This window comes from Oncorhynchus nerka, linkage group LG10 (genome assembly GCF_034236695.1).
Source record: "Oncorhynchus nerka isolate Pitt River linkage group LG10, Oner_Uvic_2.0, whole genome shotgun sequence".
Taxonomy (NCBI): domain Eukaryota; kingdom Metazoa; phylum Chordata; class Actinopteri; order Salmoniformes; family Salmonidae; genus Oncorhynchus; species Oncorhynchus nerka.
In genome coordinates, this window is record NC_088405.1 from 55,539,591 (window position 1) to 55,564,949 (window position 25,359).

General features: G+C 40.9%; 1 protein-coding gene across 1 annotated transcript in view; it reads right to left on the reverse strand.

Moving 5' to 3' along the window:
* LOC115135663 (transmembrane protein 164-like) overlaps window positions 1-25,359 on the reverse strand; it is a 49,527-nt gene that overhangs the window by 6,503 nt on the left and 17,665 nt on the right. The window contains exons 2-4 of the mRNA XM_029670567.2: window positions 17,837-17,886; window positions 14,868-14,934; window positions 3,111-3,189 (exon numbers count right to left, since the gene is read on the reverse strand). Coding sequence (XP_029526427.1) covers window positions 3,111-3,189; window positions 14,868-14,934; window positions 17,837-17,886 — 196 coding nt within the window. The remainder of the gene's footprint in view (window positions 1-3,110; window positions 3,190-14,867; window positions 14,935-17,836; window positions 17,887-25,359) is intronic.

Genomic DNA, 25,359 nt, shown 5'->3' on the forward strand with positions numbered 1-25,359 from the left:
CTTTGTCTCACTGCCATTTCACATCAGCCATTGGAGCAGAATGCATAGACATGGAGTTCCCCTCCCCGCTTTTGGAACTCGGGGCAGAGTGACTCACAAATTCCACTGTATAATTGACAGAGCAGTATCCTATCAAATACAGATGTTGCCACCAGGCAACATGAAGTCATAACGTACTGTGAACTCCTCTACAGTACAGCTATGGGCTTGTTTGCACAGTAGTTGTGTTGTTTAGCTCACCTCCTCCCAGCTCTTTGGAAAGCAACTTTTCATTTATACATCTACAACACATTGAAACAGCTATGACAGCCCAGCCCTATATGTTAGGGATATGAATCCTTCCTTATGTTCAAAGATATGTTACACGTACGTGAATGATACGGACTCGGTTGTTCCAAACTGGTGTGAATTTGTTAGGAGCCAGGGTGTTCGTGATCTTATCGATTTTCTTTCAAGTGGTCACATTTTAAGCAGTTTAGCTTAACTGTATTGGAGAGAAATAGTAAATCACAGATGAGAGATCATTCAATTCTCTTTCGTTCAAATTGTAGTCCAGACTTTTGTTGTCAGTTGGGGAGCTAATTTGAACAACATAGGCCACCATAGTCTTTTCTTCTGAATTGTTGTCAGGTAAATGATTACTCTTTTTCATAACCATATTATATGTTCTGCTTTGGATGTTAAACATCTTTTTTTATTTTTATTATGGAATGTCAACATGGGTGTTGAGGCCATGCACAGAACAGCAAGCTGGCAGGCATATTCACTGTCATTTCAACCTCTCCTTGTTCCAGTCTGATCTCCACATGTTTTAAGCTTACCACCATCGTTCCTGTTCCCAAGAACTTTAAGGCTTCGTGCCACAATGACTACCGGCCTGTAGCACTCACATTTGTAATCATGAAGTGCTTTGAGAGGCTGGTTATGGCACACAACTCCATCATCCCCAGACACCCTAGACCCACTCCAGGGAGTAGTGCGTACACCCCAGTACATCACTGGGGCCAAGCTTCCTGCCATCCAGGATCTCTATACCAGGCGGTGTCAGAGGAAGGCCCTAAAAAATGTCAAAAAAACTCCAGCCACCAGAGTCAGACTGTTCTCTCTCCTACCGCACAGCAAGCGTTACCGGAGCGCCGCGTCTAGGTCCAAAAGGCTTCTTAACAGCTTCTACCCCCAAGCCATAAGACTACTAAACAGCTAATCAAATGGCTACCCAGACTATTTGCACCCCCCTGTTTCTTTTACACTGCTTGCTACTCTGTTTATTATCCATGCATAGTCACTTTACCTACATGCACATATTACCTAAATTACCTCGACTAACCGGTGCCCCCGCGCAATGACTCTGTACTGGCACCCCCTGTATATAGCCTCGTTACTGTTATTTTACTGCTGCCCTTTAATTATTTGTTACTTTTATTTTTGACTTCTCTATTTTTTACTTAACACTTATTTTTCTTAACTGCATTGTTGGTTAAGGGCTTGTAAGTAAGCATTTCACTGTTGTATTTGGCGCATGTGACAAATACAATTTGATTTGCATACCGCCCAAACAGATCCAATTGCACTTCCACGGCACTCACCCACATAGATAAGAGGAATACCTATGAGAGAATGCTGTTCATTGAAAATAGATTAGCGTTCAACACCATTGTCCCCTCCAAGCTCATCACCAAGCTTAAAACCCTGGGACTAAACACCTCCCTCTGCAACTGGATCCTGGACTTCCTGACAGGCCGACCCCAGGTGGTGAAGATAAGCAACAACACCTCCGCCATGCTGATCATCAACACCTGGGGCCCCACAGGGGTGTGTGCTTAGTCCCATCCTGTACTGCCCGTTCACCCACGATTGTGTGGCCACACATGACTCCAACATCAAGTTTGCGGACTACACAAAGGTGGTAGGCCTGATCCCCAGCGACGATGACACAGCCTACAGGGAGGTAGGTCAGTGACCTGTCAGTGTGGTGTTGGAACAACAACCTCTCCCTCAGTAAGACCGAGGAGCTGACACGCGCACGGTCATGAAGAAGGCAGGTTGAACAGGTTTGGCATGGACCCTCAAATCCTCAAAGGTTCTACAGCAGTACCATTGAGAGCATCTTGACTGGCTGCATCACTGCTTGGTGGCAATATCACCGCCCTCGATTACATGGTGCTACAGACGGTGGTGTCGGCCAGTCCAGTACATCACTGGGACCAAGCTCCCTGCCATCCAGGACCTCTATATCAGGCGGTGTTGAAAGGAATGTCGGGAAAATCTCCAGCCACTCAAGCCATAGACTGTTCGCTCTGCTTCAGCACAGCAAACGATACCAGTATAGCAAATCTGACACTAACAGGCTCCTCAACAGTTTCTATCCCCAAGCCATAAGACTGAAAAAAACTAAATAGCTACACAGACTGGAGTTGACCCTTGTATTTAATTTTTGCACTGCACACTCACGCAACGGACACACAGTCACTTCATCATTGGTCACACACACCATATCTCTCTCTATCATTCCAGTATCCCTACACATCATACCTATGGTACTGGAACCGACCCTGTATAAAGTATGCTTAATTGGGGCGGCAGGGTAGCCTAGTGCTTAGAGCGTTGGACTAGTGACCGGAAGGTTGCAAGTTCAAATCCCTGAGCTGACAAGGTACAAATCTGTCGTTCTGCCCCTGAACAGGCAGTTAACCCACTGTTCCTAGGCCGTCATTGAAAATAAGAATTTGTTCTTAACTGACTTGCCTATTTAAATAAAGAAAAAATATATACTTTCTCGTGTTCTATTTTTATTTGTGTGTTTGTTCTAATAACTACATTGTTATTGATTACTGCATTGTTGGGTTTATAGGTTGCAAGAAAGGCATTTCAATGTACTTATGCATGTGACCATTAAACTTGAAACTGGTTGCAAGAATGGCATCTCTACACTAGATGGCAGTCTGTCAGTTTTCCCCAGGTCTCCGCCTCTGTCAGAGCAACAAGCTCACAACTGCGAGAAGGGTTTCGATTGGTTGAGTTAAGGTAGCAGTGATGAATAACTCGAGCACCCATGGAATGGTGACAACAGAGCACAGAATTTCACAAGTGCAAAAGAAGATGGAACGTACCTCCTTTCCTGAAGAGGTATACCGGCACCAGGTAGAGCATGGAATGCTGAATGTAGTAGACCTCCTTCTCAAACGGAAGCTGAACACAGACAAACAGAACAGATAAGTGTTCAGCATCTACATCAGCTTCATTTCAGCATATACACACATACATGAGTGTTTGCCTTACTACATTGAATGTCAAACAATGTCCTGCTCTTGCAATTGACATTGTTTGGCTACGGAAAAGTTTGACAGCACAATTGTAATCAAAACATGGCTGGCGATTAGTCTGAATAAAAAAGTGCCGTTCTGGTTTCAGTTAGGCTAATTTCCGTCAAAGAAAAAAAACAAGAAAACCATTCCCATAGGCATCAGACTGTAAGAGCTCTGTAAAATGGCCAGCTAGCCTTAACAGTAAAAAAATGTGTGAGTGAGATTGTGGCTGGAGAGGAAAGGTGGTGTATGTAAAGGAAACCCACAGGGTACACACACTCTCTAGACCAGCAGTAATAACCTATGCTGCTGCAGGGCTGCATGGTCTTAAGAGTTGATCACATAACGAAGCTATTCTTTACACTGAATGCAATCAATTCCTGTCCCTATGGTGACTTCTCTTTGATGCATTTACATCTAGGAGGAAAGAACAAAAGAAAACACTAACTTCACTGATTTTGTTTGTTTGTTGAAACAAATAATTAAAAAGCACAGATTAGGGTATGGGACAATATACAAATGTTTTTGAGAAAGATAAGAAAAAAAGTAACTGAGTACACGTATTTATTGGTCTCTTAATTTTGATAAGAGATTAAAATGTAATGAATTGAAGGTTATTTGTTGATGTAAAAATCTAAAATTTGTCATTAGATTTGGGGTGGGGTTGGGAGAAATTCTTGTGGGGACAAGAAAATGGGGTCCCTGCTAAAAAAAAGTTAGAATACCACTGCCTTAGGTGATCGGTTATGACTTCATAGATGACTGTGTCTGTAGCGTAGACACAGAACTGTCCTCCAGCCTGCACAGACAGACAGGGGTGTGTGGAGCCTCAGTGTTGGTCAGGGGTTCCTGAGAGTTGCCGGTCACGTGCTGCTGTGGTTACTGGGCCAACAAACCCTGCCTGCCTGCCTGCCAGACCACAATAAAAGGAGGTAGGAATTGGTGGCCACAGACCAAGAACAGGTTAAGGGAACTCAAGTGTACTGAACAAGGCCAAAGTCACATGATGAGGCCTTAGTTACTAAGTAGCCTTGGTCTTTACTGTTCAATTCCCCCTCCTATACATGAATTACAGTTGACAGCATGGCTGGAATCTTTGACTTGAGACATTCAAAGGGTGCATTTACTTCCTAATAAGACAAATCTTCTGAATGAACTAAAACAATTATAAATGCTTATTGCGTATCAGAATGACACATTTATTTAAAAAAAAAAATTATTAAAAAAAATAAAAAATAAAAAAATCGGTCCAAACTGGACGCCACAGATTAACAACCTTCAGGAAATAAAACTACATTTAATGGGTATTGTGAACTGAACTAGCAGAATGTGTTGTACGGTCTGGTTATTTACCACCATGTTTGCTTTGTTTAACTATTAATAACTTAATTAGAAATAAAGTATACGGTGCCTTCAGAAAGTATTCACACCACTTGACTTTTTCCACATTTTGTGTTACAGAATTAATTTAAAACTAACTAAATTGAGATTGTCACTGGCCTACACACACACATACAACCCCATAATATCAAAAGTGGAATTATGTTTTTAGAAACTTTTACAAATGTATTAAAAATGAAATGCTGAAATGCCTCGAGTCAGTAAGTATTCAACCCTGTCGTTATGGCATGCCTAAATAAATTCAGGAGTACAAATGTACTTAACAAGTCACTTAATAAGTAGTGTGACGACCCTCCCACTGTCTGCCGAATTCTCTCTTTGCTCTTGTTTTCCTTATTAGGAGATCGGTGGGCGTAGCCGGGAGGATCATCAGCGAAATGGGACACACCTGGGCTCGGGTGTGTCCTGGGGATAAATACACCTTTCCCTCATTCATTGAGGAGACTCACTGTTGGAATTTGGTTATGGCCTTTTGGTAGCTGTTTTGTGTGTTTGCTTTGGCACCTCTCAACACCCCTCATTATCACATCTATGCACGCAACCACTGACTACACACCCCATTGTTACTTGTTTATAGTTAAACAAATGTATTTATGAACTAAAGTTATCTCCACGTTTTCTCCTTTTTGTTACAGGCTACAAGCCGGTTTGTGACAGTAGCATGGACTCAATGTGTGCAATAGTATTTAACACATTTTTATTGACTACCTATTCTCTGTACCCCACACATACAGAAAATTGTAAGGTCCCTTAGTCGAGCAGTGAATTTCAACATCAAAGACCAGGAAGGTTTTCAATGCCTCGCAAAGAAGGGTACCTATTGGAAGATGGGTAAAAAAAAAAAAGCAGAAATTGAATATCCCTTTCATCATAGTGAAGTTAAATATTTTGGATTGTGTATCAGTACATCCAATCAGTACAAAGATACAGGCGTCCTTCCTAACTCAGTAGCCAGAGAGGAAGGAAAGCGCTCAGGGATTTCACCATGAGGCCAATGGTGACTTTAAAACAGTTACAGTTTAATGGCTAAGACAGGAAGAAACAGGATGGATCAAGATTGTAGTTACTCCACAATACTAACCTAAACAGAGTAAATAGGAAGCCTGTACAGACTAAAAAAAATATTCCTAAACATTCATCCTGTTTGCAATAAGGCACTATACGGCTCCTGAGTGGCGCAGTGGTCTAAGGCACTGCATCTCAGTGCTAGAGGAGTCACCACAGACTCTGGTTTGATTCCAGGCTGTATCACAACAGGCCGTGATTGGGAGTCCCATAGGGTCGCACAATTGGCCCAACGTCATTAGGGTTTGGCCGTGGTAGGCCATCATTGTAAATAAGATTGTTCTTAACTGACTTGCCTAGTTAAATAAATAAAAAAATGTAAAGTAAAATTGCTAAACATTTGGCAAAGAAATTAACTTTATGTCATGAATACAAAGTGTTATGTTTGGGGCAAATCCAACACATCACTGAGTACCACACTTATTTTCAAGCATGGTGGAGGCTGCATCATGTTGTTGGTATGCTCGTCATCGGCAAGGACTAGGGAATTTTTTAATAAAAAGAAACGGAATAGAGCTAAGCACATAAAAAAATCCTAGAGGAAAACCTGGTTCAGTCTGCTTTCCAACAGACACTGGGAGACAAATCAACTTTCAGCAGGTCAATAACCTAAAACACAAGCCCAAATATACACTGGAGTTACTTACCAAGAAGACATTGAATGTTCCAGAGTGGCCTAGATACAGTTTTGACTCAAAATCAATGGCAAGACTTGAAAATGGTTTTCTAGCAAAGCTCAACAACCAACTTGACAGAGCTTGAAGAATTTTCAAAAGAATGTGCAAATATAGTACAATCCAGGTGTTCAAAGCTCTTTAGAGACTTACCCAGAAAGACTCACAGCTGTAATCAATCAAATTTATTTATAAAGCCCTTCTTATATCAGCTGATATCTCAAAGTGCTATACAGAAACCTAGCCTAAAACCCCAAACAGCAAGCAATGCAGGCGTAGAAGCACAGTGACTAGGAAAAACTCCCTAGAAAGGCTGGAACCTAGGAAGAAACCAAGAGGGGAACAACCATATGAGGGGTGGCCAGTCCTCTTCTGGCTGTGCCGGGTGGAAATTATAACAGAACATGGCCAAGATGTTCAAATGTTCATAGATGACAAGCAGGGTCAAATAATAATAATAATCACTGCCAAGGTGATTCATATTCTAACATGTATGGACTCTGACTCAGGAGTGTGAACAGTGGTGTAAAGTACTTAAGTAAAAATACTTTAAAGTACTACTAAAGTCGTTTTTTGGGGGGGTATCTGTACTTTACTACTTGACTAATTTTACTTCACTACATTCCTAAAGAAAATGTACTTTTTACTCCAGACATTTTCCCTGACACCCAAAAGTATTCGCTACATTTTGAATGCTTAGCAGGACAGGAAAATGTGGTCTAATTCACACACTTATAAGGAGAACATCCCTGGTCATCTCTACTGCCTCTGATCTGGCAGACTCACTAAACACATGCTTCATTTGTAAATGATGTTTGAATGTTGGAGTGTGCCCCTGGCTATCTGTAAATAAAAACAAACCTAGAAAATGGTGCCGTCTGCTTTGCTTAATATAAGGAATTTGAAATTATTTATACTTGTACTTTTAATACTTAACTATATTTGGGCAATTACAATTACTTTTGATACTTAAGTATATTTTAAACCAAATACTTTTACACAGGTAGTATTTTACTGGGTGACACTAACTTGAGTCATTTTCTATTAAGGTATCTTTACTTTTACTCAAGTATGGAAATTGGGTAAGTAGATAGTGTTTCATTTTCAATACATGTGAGGAAGGGTACAAAAACATTCCTGCAGCAATTAAGGTCCTCAAGAACACAGTGGCCTCCATCATTATTAAAATGGAAGAGGTGTGGAACCACCAAGACTCTTCCTAGAGCTGGCCGCCCAGCCAAACTGAGCAGTCCTAGGAAGAAGAGCCTTGGTCAGGTAAGTGACCAAGAACCCAATGGAAACTGATAGAGCTCCAGAGCTCCTCTGTGGAGATGGGAGAACCTTCCAGATGGACAACCATCTCTGCAGCACTCCTCCAAATCTGATCTTTATGGTAGAGTGGCCAGATGGAAGCCACTCTTCAGTAAAAGGCACATGACAGGCTGCTTGGAGTTTGTCAAAAGGCATCTAAAGGCCACTCAGACCATGAGAAACAAGATTCTCTGGTCTGACGAAACCAAGATTGAACTCTTTGTCCTGAATGCCAAGCGTCAGGTCTGCAGGAAGCCTGGCACTTGAAGACCTCTGGAGAGACCTGAAAATAGCTGTCCAGCAACGCTCCCCATCCAACCTGACAGAGCTTGAGAGCATCTACCGAGAATAATGGGAGAAACTCCCCAAATACAGATGTGCCCAGTTTGTAGCATCATACCAAAGAAGACACAAGGCTGTAATCACTACCAAAGGTGCTTCAACAAAGCACTGAGTAAAGGGTTGGAATACTTATGTAAATGTGATATTTCCGTTTTTGCTTTGTCATTATGGGGTATTGCGTGTAGATAGTTTTTTTCTCTCATCAATTCCGTCCATTTGAGAATAAGGATGTAACGTCACAAAATGTGGCAAAAGTAAAAGGGGTCTGAATACTTTCTGAAGGCACTATAAATCCTTATGGATACGATGACTGATGACACTAAAACAAACCCCAGAAATTATGTGTGAGTGAGACCATGCCCCATATAGTCCATGGGGAGGAGAGAGAGACCGTGGGTGTTTCTCAATATGCATACTACAGTGCTCCACACTCATGCGCCGAGTGCATTCTCCGAGGACGAGAGTGTAGAGAACACGTCAAACATTTCATTTGAGAAGCATGCCCACTCCTCCTACTGTATTACCTCACGCTGCACCTCCCATTCACTGAACCTTCTTCCAGCCAGGACAATGGCAATAGAGACGAACCAAGATATAACACAAAGCAAAAGTTATGTCATAATTCTCAGCTAGCATTTGCCTTGAGGACAGCTTTGCACACTTTTCGCATTCTCTCAACCATCTTCACCTGGAATGCTTTCCAACAGTCTTTGAGTTCCCACATAAGCTGAGCACTTGTTGGCTGCTTTTCCTTCCCTCTGCAGTCCAACTCATCCATCTCAATTGGGTTGAGGTCGGGTGATTGTGGAGGCCAAGTCATCTGATGCAGCACTCCATCACTCTCCTTCTTGGAAGTCGCTCTGGATAAGAGCGTCTGCTAAGTGACTTAAATGTAAATGTAAATAGCCCTTACACAGCCTGGAGGTGTGTTGGGTCATTGTCCTGTTGAAAAACAAATGATAGTGGGACTAAGCACAAACCAGATGGGATGGCGTATCGCTGCAGAATGCTGTGGTAGCCATGCTGGTTAAGTGTGCCTTGAATTCTAAATAACTCACTGACAGTGTCACCAGCAATGCACCCCCACACCACCTCCTCCATGCTTTGCGGTGGGAACCACACGTGGAGATTGTTCGTTCACCTACACTGCGTCTCACAAAGACACGGCGGTTTTATCGAAAAATCACAAATTTCGATTCATCAGACCAAAGGACATATGTCCACCTAATGTTCATTGCTTGTGTTTCTTGGCCCAAGCAAGTCTCTTCTTATTGGTGTCCTTTAGTAATGGTTTCTTTGCAGCAATTCGACCATGATTCAAGCAGTCTCCTCTGAACAGTTGACGTTGAGATGGGTCTGTTACTTGAACTCTGTGAAGCATTCATTTGGACTGCAATCTAAGGTGCAGTTAACTCTAATGAACACATCCTCAGAGGTAACTCTGGGTCTTCCATTCCGGTGGCGGTCCTCATGAGAGCCAGTTTCATCATGGTTTTTGCGACTGCACTTGAAACTTTCAAAGTTCTTGAAATATTCTGGATTGACTGACCATGTCTTAAAGTAATGGACTGTCATTTCTCTTTACATATTTGAGCTGTTAAAAGGAAAGAAATTCATTACATTTAATTTAACAAGACAGACCTGTTAATTGAAATGCATTCCAGGTGACTACCTCATTCAGCTGGATGAGGGAATGCCAAGAGTGTGGAAAGCTGTCATCAAGGCAAAGGTTAGCTACTTTGAAGAACCTCAAATATAAAATATATTGTGATTTTTTAAACACTTTTTTGGTTACTACATGATTCAATGTGTGTTATTTCATTCTACAATGTAAAAAATAGTAAAAAGAAAAAGAAAAACCCTGGAATGAGTAGGTATCCAAACTTTTGACTGGTACTTTATTTCTCTGCACACTTTCCGTTGAAGCTTGCAGCAATGCATGCTTCAACATATGTACAAACGGAGTACGCATTTGAAAAGAGACCTCCGTGCTCCGTTTTGTACGGTAGTATGTATTTTGAGAAACACCCAGTGTGTACCTCACTGTGACGACCGTCCCACTGTCTGCCGTATTCTGTCCCTTTGCTCATTTTCCTTAATAGGATGTCGGTGGGCGGAGCCGTGTGGGCGGAGCCGGGAAGGTTGTCAGCGAAATGGTCCCGGGATAAATACACCTCTTCCCCATTCATTGGAGGGGGGACTCTCTCCATGCAGACACTGATAGATTTTGGTTGTGTCATTTTTGTGGCCGTTTTGTTTGTTTGCTTTGGCACCTTTCAAACACCCCTCATTATCACATTTATGCACGCAACCACTCACTTACACTACTGGTTACTGACTACACACACACACCATTGTTAATTGTATTTATTTTACTTCAGTTAATAAATATATTTTTGTTATTCCTTATCTGCACGTTGTCTCCCCTTTTGTTACGAACTTTGAGCCGGTTCGTGACACTCACCAAAATAGGACAGGAACCAAGCGACTGAGTAATGAATCTGAGACACTCATAACCATCTGACCTGATTGTATTCTAAATCAATAGCATCAGGTACAAGTTCACTTCCAATCAAACCTACAGGAACTGATCACAACACCTCTAAAAACAAATGGTAATAATACAGATAAGGCAGAATTCTTGAGGAAGACAAAATAATCCTTGCATACTGTTGCATACTGTGTTGCCAGAGCCTGTTCGGGGGCAGCCAACACCATTGAATTTAGTCTTGTGCAAGAGAAACCAAAGCCCTTTTGAGTCGTCAATGGATGAATGTAACAAAACGGGTCTATTAAGGGAACTAGAACAGGCCTAATAAAATTTGGGCTTGGTTTCCATTGATGATATGTGAGTAGTAGCAAGAGAGACACTATTCCAGAGCAGGGAACAGAGCACCTCTGAAGGGAAAGTGAAATGCCGCAATGAGAAAAGCCTGAGAACAGAGCGAAGAGGAAGTGGGGGTTGAGGCAGTTTTACAGCTATTCAGTCAGCAATAGCCAAGTACAGATACTGTAGGGCTCTGCTTTCACTTTGTCGCATTCAATCACAGAGTCCGGAAGGCTCATAAAAACGATCTTCTACGTCACCATGGTTACATTGGGTTGAGACAAGTTGATATTTGCTGAGATGCTTTACAGGGTCTGCAATTGTCAACTAGACAGTTACTTTAAGGTTGTCCTCTGGACAAAAGGACATTATAATTCCTATACCATAAGTCAAGAAGATCCAGCATATTCTTTGTCCTTAAAATGCTTATTTCAAATAAATATGGCACTTTAACCATAAGCAATGCTAGATGTGTTTTTCAGTGTATGTATGCACGCACGCAGTACAAAAAGAAACGCAACATTTCAAAGATTTTACTGAGTTACAGTTCATATAAGGAATTCAGTCAATTTAAATAAATGAATTAGGCCGAAATCTATGAATTTCACGAGTGGGAATACAGATATGCATCTGTCGGTCACAGATCTCGTCATGGTATCTCTGTGCATTCAAATTGCAATCGATAAAATGCAATTGTGTTCGTTATCAGTAGCTTATGCCTGCCCATACCATAACCCCACCGCAGTCGTGTAAAGTACTTAAGTAAAAATACTTGAAAGTAGTAAACTAGTGAGGGCCCAAAAAGGTGACACTGTTTTTTTGCACTGAAACATGCAAAAAAAAATCCCTGCTAGGGGGGAAATTCAGGTTTTAACTAATTAAACAAAAGAATATGATCAGTCTCTGTGTGTAAAATAAGTGATTAATGTGAACCTAACTCACAGCTAAAAAAATATTTTTAAAGAAAGCAATCAAATGTTGCCTAGACTTTACTGCAAATGACAAGTCTTGAGAAAAAACAAATCACTAATATTGCAGTTAGCCATGACAGCCTTTATAATAGAACGCTTGTGACCACACACACACATCTAAATATTGCACTTGGGAGAAAAACATTTTAAAGTAGAATAGAATGAAACAGGCATTCTATTTTTGCTCTATTATAGTGGCCACTATTAGTAGACATCGATCAAGTGCACAAGGCTACATGTGCACAAAAATAAAGGTCACAGATTTACAAAATTATAACCCCCCCCCCACTCACACGTGTTACGGTCAAGTTCAACACAACAAAAACTATGTCTTTGGGCTACACTGCACATTATACACTTTCTGCCTGTGGACATCTGTTCTACTGTACAATGTGCCAGCAGAGCATGATACCCTTTTCTGGCATAATTGATCTCTTTCAGGCAGAGAGTACACCTGGCATACCCCTTTTTATCCAGTGTATTGAAGAAGAGGGAAAGAGGGAAGTGTGTGGTGTTCTTTTCAACTCTATAGTGGCATCCAGCTTAAGCCAGGCCCAGCTACACTTCATCCCTGAATCCATTTGTTTAACAAGCAACGCCTCAATTTCACCTAATTCTTTCATTCCGAAAATTAACCACATACTGTAGAGGGAAAACATTAGTTCACAGATAGTAGTTAGTTCATTAGCTAGTTAACGAGTTAACATTTCACACAGATTGCCAGGGTCCAGTAAGCAACTAACACGTTATAACTTGAGGAACGGCAAGGAGTTGCATACCAGTTAATACTATAGAGAATTGGTTAGGTTACTAAATGTTAACTCATCTGATGTAACATTAGCTAGCTAACTTTAGCTGTCTGACTTTATTAGCCAACTAATTTCACACCATAAACTCAATTATTCGATCAGTTAAGTTGGCTAATGTTGCTCAACATTTCTCTGGCTAGCTAACGGATAATTCGAACCAGCTAGCAAGATATTGAACAATGCTAACAATACTTGTTCCACCACACTTTCTCCCTCACCTCAAACTTTCCAAATGCCAGTTGTTTTTTCGGTTACAGTTCATGAAGTACACCTGAAGTGTACATAAACACCAATGCCTTTCTTAAAATCAATACACAGAAGTATATATTTTTAAACCTGCATATTTAGCTAAAATAAATCCAGGCTAGCAGGCAATATTAACCAAGTGAAACTGTGTCACTTCTCTTGCATTCATTGCACGCAGAGTCAGTGTATATGCAACAGTTTGGGCTGCCTAATTTGCCAGAATTTTACGCAATTATGACATAACATTGAAGGTTGTGCAATGTAACAGGAATATTTAGACTTATGGATGCCAACCGTTAAAATACGGAACTGTTCCGTATTTCACTGAAAGAATGAACGTCTTGTTTTCGAGATGGTTTCCGACCATATTAAATGACCTAAGGCTTGTATTTCTGTGTTATCATGTTATAACTAAGTATATGATTTGATAGAGTAGTCTGACTGAGCGATGGTAGGCAGCAGCAGGCTCGTAAGCATTCATTCAAACAGCACTTTCGAGCATTTGCCAGCAGCTGTTTATGACTTCAAGCTTATCAACTCCCGAGATCAGGCTGGTGTAAGCGATGTGAAATGGCTAGCTAGTTAGCGGGGTGCGCGCTAATAGCGTTTCAAACGTCACTCGCTCTGAGACTTGGAGTGGTTGTTCCCCTTGCTCTGCACGGGTAACGCTGCTTCGAGGGTGGCTGTTGTCGTTGTGTTGCTGGTTCGAGCCCAGGTAGGAGCGAGGAGAGGGACGGAAGCTATACTGTCACACTGGCAATTCTAAAGTGCCTATAAGAACATCCAATAGTCAAATGTTAATGAAATACAAATGGTATCGAGAGAAATAGTCATATAATAACTACAACCTAAAACTTCTTACCTGGGAATATTGAAGACTAAAGTTAAAAGGAACCACCAGCTTTCATATGTTCTCATGTTCTGAGCAAGGAACTGAAATATTAGCTTTCTTACATGGCACATATTGCACTTTTACTTTCTTTTCCAACACTGTTTTTGCATTATTTAAACCAAATTGAACATGTTTCATTATTTATTTGAGGCTAAACTGATTTTATTGATGTGTTATATTAAGTTAAAATAAGTGGTCATTCAGTATTGTTGTAATTGTCATTATTACAAATAAAAAAGTGTTTTTAAAAATCAGCCGATTAATCGGTATCGGCTTTTTTTGGTCCTCCAATAATCGGTATTGAAAAATGATAGTCTACCTCTATTCTGTTGTTGTGTGAATGATTGGGTTTGAACCTTGGATACAGACTGTATTGCTCCAAACGCATATCACTTGTTCGCATACAGCAAGTAGTCATTCATCGGAGCGGGCCCCTGGCTATCCGTATTTTTTTTTTTTTTTTTAAAGGTGCCGTTTGATTTGCTGAATATAAGGAACTTGAAATTATTTTTAATTTATCTTTTGATACTTAAGTATATTTTAGCAATTACATTTACTTTTGATACCGAAGTATATTTAAAACCAAATACCTTTACTCAAGTAGTATTTTACTGGGTGACTATCACTTACTTGAGTCATTTTCTATTAAAAAGGTATCTTTACTTTTACTCAAGTATGACAATTGGGTACTTTTTCCATCACGGCCCCAGCGGCAAAATGTCACTGACATCAGCAAACCACTCGCCCATACAACAACATACACGTGGGTCTACGGTTGTGAGGCCGGTTGGACGTACTGCCAAATTCTTTAAAACGATGTTGGAGGCAGCTTATGGTAGAGAAATGAACATTAAATTATCTTCCAACAGCTTTGGTGGACATTCCTGCAGTTTTATATTTTTGTTCAGTGTGATATGCATCATGAAATCTTTGAAACTATGGAAGGAGTGAAAGTCTAACTGTGAGTGACTGCAAAGAACGCTATTACAATGAATTTAACTGATGCTAGATGATGGTTACTTACCAGTCTAGTGTTGACCACAGGGAAGACAAGGGCCAGTAAAGCACCATTCAGCATATGGACCTGAAGCCTGTTGACAGAAAGAGCACACATCAGAAAATGTTTTGCATGTCAGCAAAAGTCTAAGATGCATGACGTTCAAAATACAGAAATACAGCATGACGTTCAAAATACAGAAATACAGCATGACGTTCAAAATACAGAAATACAGCATGACGTTCAAAATACAGAAATACAGCATGACGTTCAAAATACAGAAATACAGCATGGCGTTCAAAATACAGAAATACAGCATGGCGTTCAAAATACAGAAATACAGCATGGCGTTCAAAATACAGAAATACAGCTGGTCTGATGCAAAAAGCAGCATCATATGATGCTAAATGCATTATACTGGCTGTATTTCTGTATTTTTAAAGTTAGCTATTTAGAAAACTTCATTGCTGACATCAAAACATTTTGGAACTAAATCAACAATGGACTAAAGAAACAAATACCAAAAGACGGTTTGAAAAACTCCACCCAAACACTAAGTTTGCTTAAGTTTGTGGTGAAGACTGGTTCATATGGCTTGCAGCCATACCATATGATACCATCTGCACTTGTCAGCGTCACTGTGCTAGGCTATAGAAACATGCCCTACACCAGTTTAACACCGGACTGGCAGTTTAATGCAATGAACTTGCATTTGATTGCTGACCATCTTCAGCACGACATATGTGACATGCCATATTCCTGAAGCTTGTGTGTTACATCCCATTTCCCTTCCTCATGGAACTGTAATTAGCATACAAAAAAAATAAAATTGTATTTATTTATTTTTCGTCACCTTTATATTTAACCAGGTAGGCCAGTTGAGAACAAGTTCTCATTTACAACTGCGATTTGTCACATTCGCAGAATACCACAGGTTTAGACATTACCGTGAAATGCTTACTTACAAGCTTACAAGCCCCTAACCAACAACGCAATTTTAAGAAAGCAGAGTTAAGAAAATATTAACTAAATAAACTAAAGTAAAAAATAAAAAACGAACACAATAAAACAAAAATAACTTGGGTGACTGGAGTCGTACAATTATTTGGGCCTTCCTTTGACACCGCCTAGTATATAGGTTCTGAATGTCAGGAAGCTTGGCCCCAGTGATGTACTGGGCAATACTCACTACTCTCTGTAGTGCTTTACGGTCAGATGCCTAGCAGTTGCCATACCAGGTGGTGATTTTTTAATTATTTTTAATTTATTTCACCTTTATTTAACCAGGTAGGCTAGTTGAGAACAAGTTCTCATTTGCAACTGCGACCTGACCTGTGATGCAACCTGTCAGGATGCTCGATGGTGCAGCAGTATAACTTTGAGGATGTGGAGACCCATGCCAAATCTTTTCAGTCTCCTGAGGGGGAAAAGGCATTGTCGTGCCCTCTTCACGACTTTGATGTGTTTGGACCATGATAGTTTGTTGGTGATGTGATCGCCAAGGAACTTGAAACTCTCAACACGCTCCACTACAGCTCCATCGATGTGAATGGGGGCCATGTTTGACCCTTCTTTTCCTATAGTCCACGATCATCTTTTGTTTCTATGCAGACTCATTCAGCTACATTTCAATTATCTTCGGACTGCCTGGCAGAAGGACAAAGCAGGGCCCTGATTGAAACAGGGAGGGTTGTGGAGGTCACCAAGGCTGAGCTCCTGCCCCAGTCTTCCTAATGAGAGTAGAGGCCAGAACAGGGCTCAGGTGTCCTGCAGTGATCTCCACCTTGGGTTTCCTCCCCCTGCTATAAGACCCTAACAGAGCACGACATTTGAAACCAGTGCCATGCAAATGTAGTTTCATCATCTGGCGGTCAGGCTGAGGTTCCTTCTCAGGACATTTGATAATCACAGCAGAGGTGTGTAATGCTGCAAATAAGTGTTTTATTTTGCACAGCAACTTAAAAACATAAGTTGACTCTCATTATTGAAGCTCATGTTGAAAAAAAAACTGCCATCATAGGAATCTCATGTTACAGTGTTTTAGCTTCCCCCTGTATGTTAGCTAGGCTAGGGGTTAGGTTTTTTGGGTTCAGGGAAGAGAAAGCTGACATGAAATTAATTAATTAATTACATACTATGCTGTTACTTAAATAATTGTCCTTTGTTATATGCTAGTATGTTTTACTGACACAAACTTGTCGTGTGACTTAGTAAAATATCAGAGCGTACAGATTAACGAGTCGTTTGGGTGCCACCTCAGTATGTGACCTCCTGTGTTTACAATTGCCAGGAATTTAGCTACAGTATGTGGGAATTGCAGGGAGGAACAGAGAATGGTAGCGATATCAGCTACCTTGAACTACACAGATTATCTAAATTACATTCTACAACTCTGTTCCCCGGCCCTGTTTCTGCACATCTGCTAACTGTCAGATAAGAGGATGTACTTTCTATAAAAGGAGAGAGACAACTCTGTTCCCCGGCCCCGTTTCTGCACATCTGCTAACTGTCAGATAAGAGGATGTACTTTCTATAAAAGGAGAGAGACAACTCTGTTCGTTGGCCTCCAAACTATTTAAGTGATTGTTGAATTGCAGACTTTTTGCAAATCTTTCAATAAAGTTGCTGTTTGAACAATCTACAGTCTCTCCCCTTTTGGTTAGAATTTCCACCACACATGCTATGTAGTTGCAAAGTAGCTAAAAAGTACTAAGTAGTTGCAAAATAGAAAGTAGTTGAAAAGTTGCTAATTAGCTAAAATTGTCCGTGATGAGATTCGAACACGCAACCTTTTGGTTGCTAGACGTTCACATTATACACACACCCATCCTGAAGTAATCTTCACTCGTATGTAACCATACCAAACATAACATACTAATTTAGGTGTCTCGGATTAACGTTCACTATGTTACTTATAGTCTATAAGACAAGGCTGCCAGTTAAGGTGGGGGTTGAGATTTCATGACAATGGGAGTTTGTAGAATGGAGGTACTCACCTAAAGATGACCATGGCTGTTTTACATGGCGGACAGGCCAGCAGGAAGATCTGTGGACAAATAACGCTCGTCAACAATGTTTTACTGATCTTGTGTTAAACTCCAAACCTTGTCATCTACATGTTGCTGTAGAGCATACTGGATATGCTGTCGTGCTACATGAGTTATAAAAGCTGCTTCCAAAATAGTCATAGAATGTGCATAGAATGATTTCAGTGACACCCAACATCTACAGGGGAAATATATATCTGAGCTGTTCTTGCCATAATATGTACTTGGTCTTTCACCAAATAGGGCTTTGTTCTGTATACCACCCTTACCTTGTCACAACACAACTGATTGGCTCAAACGCATTAAGAAGGAAAGAAATTCCACAAATTAATGTTTAACAAGGCACACCTGTTAATTGAGATGCATTCCAGGTGACTACCTCATGAAGCTGGCTGAGAGAATGCCAAGAGTGTGCAAAGCTGTCAAGAAGGAAAAGGGTGGCTACTTTGAAGAACCTCAAATATAAAATACATTTAGATTTGTTTAACACTTTTTGGTTACTGCATGATTCCATGTGTGCAATGTCATAGTTGACATATTCACTATTGTTCTACAATGTAGAAAATAGTAAAAAAAAGAAAAACACGGATGAGTAGGTGTGTCCAAATATTAGCTAGCTAGCTAGTACAAGTCTAAGGTTTGGACACACCTACTCATTCCAGTTTTTTTTTTTTTTTTTACTATTTAAGACCGTATATATAAACAATATAAGCTCACAGAACGGGACCGCTGAGTGCTGAATCACACAGCACGTAAAACTCATCTGTCCTCGGTTGCAACTCTCACTCTCGACTTCCAAACTGCCTCTGGAAACAACTTCAGCACAATAACCGTTAGTCCGAAGCTTAATGAAATGGGTTTCCATGGCCGAGCAGCCACACTGCGGCAGGGTAGCCTAGTGGTTAGAGCGTTGGACTAGTAACTGGAAGGTTGCAAGTTCAAATCCCAGAGCTGACAAGGTACAAATCTGTCGTTCTGCCCCTGAACAGGCAGTTAACCCACTGTTCCTAGGCCGTCATTGAAAATAAGAATTTGTTCTTAACTGACTTGCCTAGTTAAATAAAGGTAAAATAAAAAAATAAAAATAAACACAAGCTTAAGACCACCATGTGCAATGTGAAGCGTCGGCTGGAGTGGTGTGAAGCTCGCCGCCATTGTGATAAATCACGTTTCACCATCTGACAGTCCCGACGGATGAATCTGGGTTTGGCGGATGCCAGGAGAATGCTACCTGCCTCAATGTATAGTGCCAACTGTAATGTTTGATGGAGGAGGAATAATTGTCTGGGGCTGTTTTTCATGGTTCGGGCTGGACCCGAACCATGAAAAACCATACTTCCTTTCTAGGGAGTTTATCCTAGCCACCGTGCTTCTACACCTGCATTGCTTGCTGTTTGGAGTTTTAGGCTGGGTTTCTGTATAGCACTTTGAGATATCAGCTGATGTTGAAGGGCTATATAAATACATTTGATTTGGACCCCTTAACACAACAGCATAAAATTACATTCTAGACGATTCTGTGCTTCCAACCGCCCCCATGCACAAAGTGAGGTCCATACAGAAATGGTTTGTCGAGATCAGTATGGAAGAACATGACTGGCCTGCACAGAGCCCTGACCTCAACCCTATCGAACATCTTTGGGATGAATTGGAACGCCAACTGCGAGCCAGGCCTAATCGCCCAACATCAGTGCCCGACCTCTAATGCGTGTGGCTGAATGGAAGCAAGTCCCCGCAGCAATGTTCCAACATCTAGAGGAAAGCCTTCCCAGAAGAGTGGAGGCTGTTATAGCAGCAAAGGGCGGACCAACTCCATATTAATGCCCATGCTTTTGAAATTATATGTTTGATGAGCAGGTGTCCACATACTTTTGGTCATGTAGTGTGTATACTGGCTTCCTTCATGAGATGCTTTTTGTCCAACTCTAAACTACTTATTACAATATCAATTAAGTCAGGGAAGTTTATACATGACTTATAGTCAAAAGAACAAGAACACAGACTTCCAAGAAAAAGCTGGAGCAACAAAAAAACATTAGCTTCCAGCCTAAGCAGTCCTGTGAGTGAACATATGTTTGTGAGTCGACTTATCAACCATTTACGTCACAGTAACTCTGCAGTAAGATTGTTATTGCACCCACTCAAACATGAGTCATTTAACCTGTAACCCGAGGTAGCGGAGACGATAGAATTACATGTAGAACTGACTTATACGCCATCTGTCTGAGATCTGTAGTACTGTCCTGTCTCAATCTGTTGATCGCAGGTTGACTGAAGAAGACGAGGAGGCTATTGAAGGCCAGGCTGCCACTAGTGAACTAGTCCTGCGTATTGTGTAGCCTAGTTTTTGTTTGATTTTCCTCCAGTGAATCGAAGTGTGCAGATGAGGACCATCTGTCCTTCCACACATTTCCTGACAGAGCCAGCGAAGGAGCAGACTAATGACAGCCTGTGGACTGAGGAGGAGCCAGTTTGTCAGCAGGAGTAAGATCCCACGTGACGGGAGACACAAAAGTGGAACAGGATCTGATTTGGAATGTTAAGTAATGGGATGACATCAGCACCTCCTTCCACTCGGCTCCATTCTAATGTGTTGTAAAGTAGGCTGAGAACCACAAGAAAAACAGCATCTATCCACCAGCTCCCATTAGGGCTGGGCAGTATGCTGTATTTTACAATATACTGGTATTGGTATACAATATACTGGTTTTTACGTTACATTCTATAATGTTATTTTGAATAATAATACCAGTGATGGTGTAGACATAAATCATTAGGTTGTTTGTGCAACAGTATCTTCTAAATCAAAGAGGAAAACGTGAAGCATGAATATATTCGCTACATGAAGTAGCTAAGACATTCAATGTAGGCAAAGATTATAGGGTCCCCTAAAAAACACTGGTTCCTACCCTGTCACAACAAAAACTATTGCCATTTTCATGCATAGTCATGTCAAATAACACTTTATTCAAAGTGCCCACAACTATATCCTAACTATAGAATTAGAATAATCATTATATTTACATGATTCCAACAGTTCACCCAAGTGTTTAGCTCTAAATCGCAAGTCAAATCCAAATGGCAAAATGTTGTTAAAAAATAAGGCCTAGTTTGCTGGCTGATATCGTGCAGCCCCGCGTGGCATAAAATACCAACAAATACAGTCCCCCCAAAAATGTATACCGTGATATTTGCGCCATATCGCCCAGCCCTAGGTCCCATGTGCAGTAGACCAACACTCTGCATGTATAATGGCTGCAAAATGGATTTTAATTGCTTCCCCTCAAAGTGAGAATGATAGATAAAGTGAACACTTAAACCCTTTTAACTGCAATTCACTGCATAGGCTACTAACCCAAAGTAGATGCCCTCTAAAACATTTTTCACTCCCTGAAGCATTTCAAAAACACATCCAGACAAACACTTCCTGTGGCAGAGAGGTGGACACTGGGCAGGCAACTCTGTGGCTGGAGCAGGATGAGTGTGTAAAGCGGCCTATCCTTCCTGAGGGACAGAACTTCTTCCTGTCTGACTGTGGAGCAGTGAGGAGCATGGGAGCACAGGGTTCAGGGGTTGAGCTCTGGCCTTGACAGAACAAGATAACCATGAGAATGACACATCTGCCTGAATGACACAATGTCCTCTGAGCATTACAAAACAGAAACACTACTAGCAGTCTGGCACAATACTCACTAATATGAAGTAGGGTTTAATATTTTCCCAGTATTTTACAAATGTTCCATGCCGATAATAAATCATTTTTCTCCTAGATAACCCTGTATTTCAGGCAAAAACCGGAAGTGTCATTCAAAAGCATATAAATAGGCCTGTCTGGATTTGATTAGACCTTTGATCGAAAGTTCAAGCCACGATGTTACAGGTATAGGCTAACGAATTTGAATTTTGAAATATAATAGGGCCTATTTGTGTAATTAGTAGGCTGATGCATAGACACACACCTTCCATAATATTTCCCCCAATGTTATTAGCGTAACTCTTGCTCTCTCTATAGTTGCTTCATTCCTTCCTACCTTTCAACAGTTACTTTAAATAAGTTTAGTTGTCCTCGTCTTAAATCATTCCCATGACATCGTTGAATAATATAGGACTGGAATTAGATTCAGAAGGCTTTCACTTCTCTTCACGAAGATTGAATGGTTACGGGTCTGAATAAATAACCGCTATGGCCTACCACCACCGCACGTTTGCGCTTTCAAACTGCATGTGAGTTTTATTGGCTGCTGTATTTAACATTCAGGCAAACAAAAGCTTGAGTCTCTCTTCGAATAGTCTATAAGTAATGCAAAAATATATATATGTCCAGCAAGCTATTCTAGTCTAGCTTTTCCGGCATGGGACTCCAAGAGCTAAGGAGCGGTTTGTAAGGAAAGGTCAGCAGAGCAAAGGCGAGTGCGTATTGTGCAAGAGAAAAAGGCTTTAAGTTAGAAGCTTATTATGCATAACCAATCATTAATTAGCTAAATATAACACTAAAACTGCATTGAATGCATTACCTGAAAGAGGTATGCTAGGACGTACTGCTGTTCAAAAAGATTGGGGTCATTTAAAATGTTTGTTTTTGAAAGAAAATAAAATTGTTTGTCCATTAAAATAACATCAATCAATCAGAAAAACAGTGTAGACATGGTTAATATTGTAAATGACTATTGTAGCTGGAAATGGCAGATTTTTAATGGAATATCTACGTAGGCATACAGAGGCCCATTATCAGCAACCATTACTCCTGTGCTCCAATGGCACGTTGTGTTAGCTAATTCAAGTTGATTATTTTAAAAGGCTAATTGATCATTAGAAAACCCTTTTGCAAATATGTTAGTACAGCTGAAAACTGTTGTCTGATTAAAGAAGCAATAAAACTGGCCTTCTTTAGACTAGTTGAGTATCTGGAGCATCAGCATTTGTGGGTTCGATTACAGGCTCAAAATGGCCTGAAACAAAGATCTTTCTTCTGAAACTTTTCAGTCTATTCTTGTTCTGAGAAATGAAGGCTATTCCAGGCGAGAAATTGCCAAGAAACTGAAGATCTCGAACAACGCTATATACTACTCCCTTTACAGAAGTGCAAACTGGCCCTAACCAGAATAGAAAGAGGAGTGGGAGGCCCCGGTGCACAACTGAGCAAGAGGACAAGTACATTAGTGTCTAGCTTGAGAAACAGACGCCTCACAAGTCCTCAACTAGCAGCTTCATTAAATAGTACCCGCAAAACCCCAGTCTCAAAGTCAAACATTGAAGAGGAGACTCCGGGATGCGGGCCTTCTAGGCAGTTGCAAAGAAAAAGCCATCTCTCAGACTGGCCAATAAATATAAAAAATTAAGATTGGAAAAATAACAGACAATGGACAGAGGACGATTGGAAAAAAAGCATTATGGACAGACAAATCTAAGTTTGAGGTGTTCGGCTCACAAAGAAAAAGATGCTGAAGGAGTGCTTTACGCCATCTGTCAAGCATGGTGGAGGGAATGTGATGGTCTGGGGTGCTTTGGTGGTGGTAAAGTGGAATACTTGTACAGGGTAAAAGGGATCTTGAAGAAGGAAGGCTATCATTCCAGTTTGCAACCCCATGCCATACCCTGTTGATGGCGCTTAATTGGAGCAATTTCCTCCTACAACAGGACAATGACTCAGAGCACAGCTCCAAATTATGCAATAACTATTTAGGGAAGAAGCAGTCAAGCTGGTATTCTGTCTGTAACGGAGTGGCCAACACAGTCACCGGATCTCAACCCTATTGAGCTGTTGTGCCCATCAAGCTAATTCAATTTGTGGGACGTGCTTCAGGAAGCATGGGGTGAAATCTCTTCAGATTACCTCAACAAATTGATAACTAGAATGCCAAAGGTCTGCAAGGCTGTAATTGCTGCAAATGGAGGATTCTTTGACAAAAGCAAAGTTTGAAGGACATTATTTACAACCTTGTCAACATCTTGACTATATTTCCTAGTCATTTCATATATATATATATATATATATATATGTATATATATATCACACATATGCATGAAATGACTATGAAATATAGTCAAGATGTTGACATGGTTGTAAATAATGTCCTTCAAACTTAGCTTTTGTCAAAGAATAAATATGTTGACAAGGTTGTAAGAATATATATATATATAGAGAGAGAGAAGCAAATGTAGGCCTACCTGTCACAAGAAAAAAAGTTTCCATGAGATAGATGACACGTCGACATTGTGAACTGCGCTCCATACTGAGATGGGCAGTCTTTCCCCACAGTGAGCGATGATGATTCATCACGCAGAGGTCATAGTGAAGCCAGATTTAGACATAAAATATATGCTAACAGTTCCCTTTCAAGCCATGACGTTCATATAAATAATGTATTATAATTTACCGGTTTCTTAGTCATTTATCGCAGGAAAAGGGAGAAGTTTTGGGCGGTAAATTGCCATTCAACCCTAATATGAAGGCACGCTCACACAAGTGCAATGAACAAATGTTTGCAAACTGGTAATACAACATTCATATTACCTTTTTTTAGCCTCCATCATTGAGCTTTTTTTGTCATTTAAAGTAGAGAACGACCGATAATTGGCCGAGCCGATATTGGCCTTTTGTAGTCTGTAGGTCCTTCTCTAACGGCTTCGAAAATAGTCCCTCTACATAACAAAACTGATGCTATGCCAGCCGCTGCTCACCGCCTGAGCCACGAGCACTGCACAACGCTGAAGAATGTTTAGCTGGGAGAAATCATAAGCTAGCTCATTCTCCAATTGGAAGGTGCAGTATTGAGAAATGGATGAATTTACAGTGACCAAAAATCAATATCCGGTTGCAAATATTCGTTTAATTCACTAATATTAAGGCTTGTGTTGACGTGCCCGACATGCATGCAATAAGTAAGCTAGCTAAGCAGCTATGTGACCTGTTCGCAAAGATTCTGATAACCAACCCGTTCATCTGTGGTGTTAGCTAGCTAGCTGTATTAGCTACTATGCTAGCTGGCAGGCTACATAAACATGATGCTAAGATATCAGATAGGAGCTAACAGCCAATGTAGAAAGCTAACATTAGCAGGTTACCATTTTCAGCAATGAGCCATCTGACTTGCGGTGTAACCACAGAGTTTCTAAAACTCTTTGGTGTAAAGTAAGCTATGTACTGGTGTGCTGATCTGATCAGCTCCAACCGTGTCCATTCCGCAACGCATTTAAGGCCCTCCCCCGCCCTCCTTTCAGAAAAGCTGACCACGACTCCATTTTGTTGCTCCCAGCCTACAGACAGAAACTAAAACAAGAAGCTCCCGCGCTCAGGTCTGTTCAACACTGGTCCGACCAATCTGATTCCACGCTTCAAGACTGCTTCCATCACGTGGCTTGGGGTATGTTCCGCATTGCGTCCAACAACAACATTGACGAATACGCTGATTCGGTGAGCGAGTTCATTAGAAAGTGCATTGACGAGGTCGTACCCATAGCAGCGATTAAAA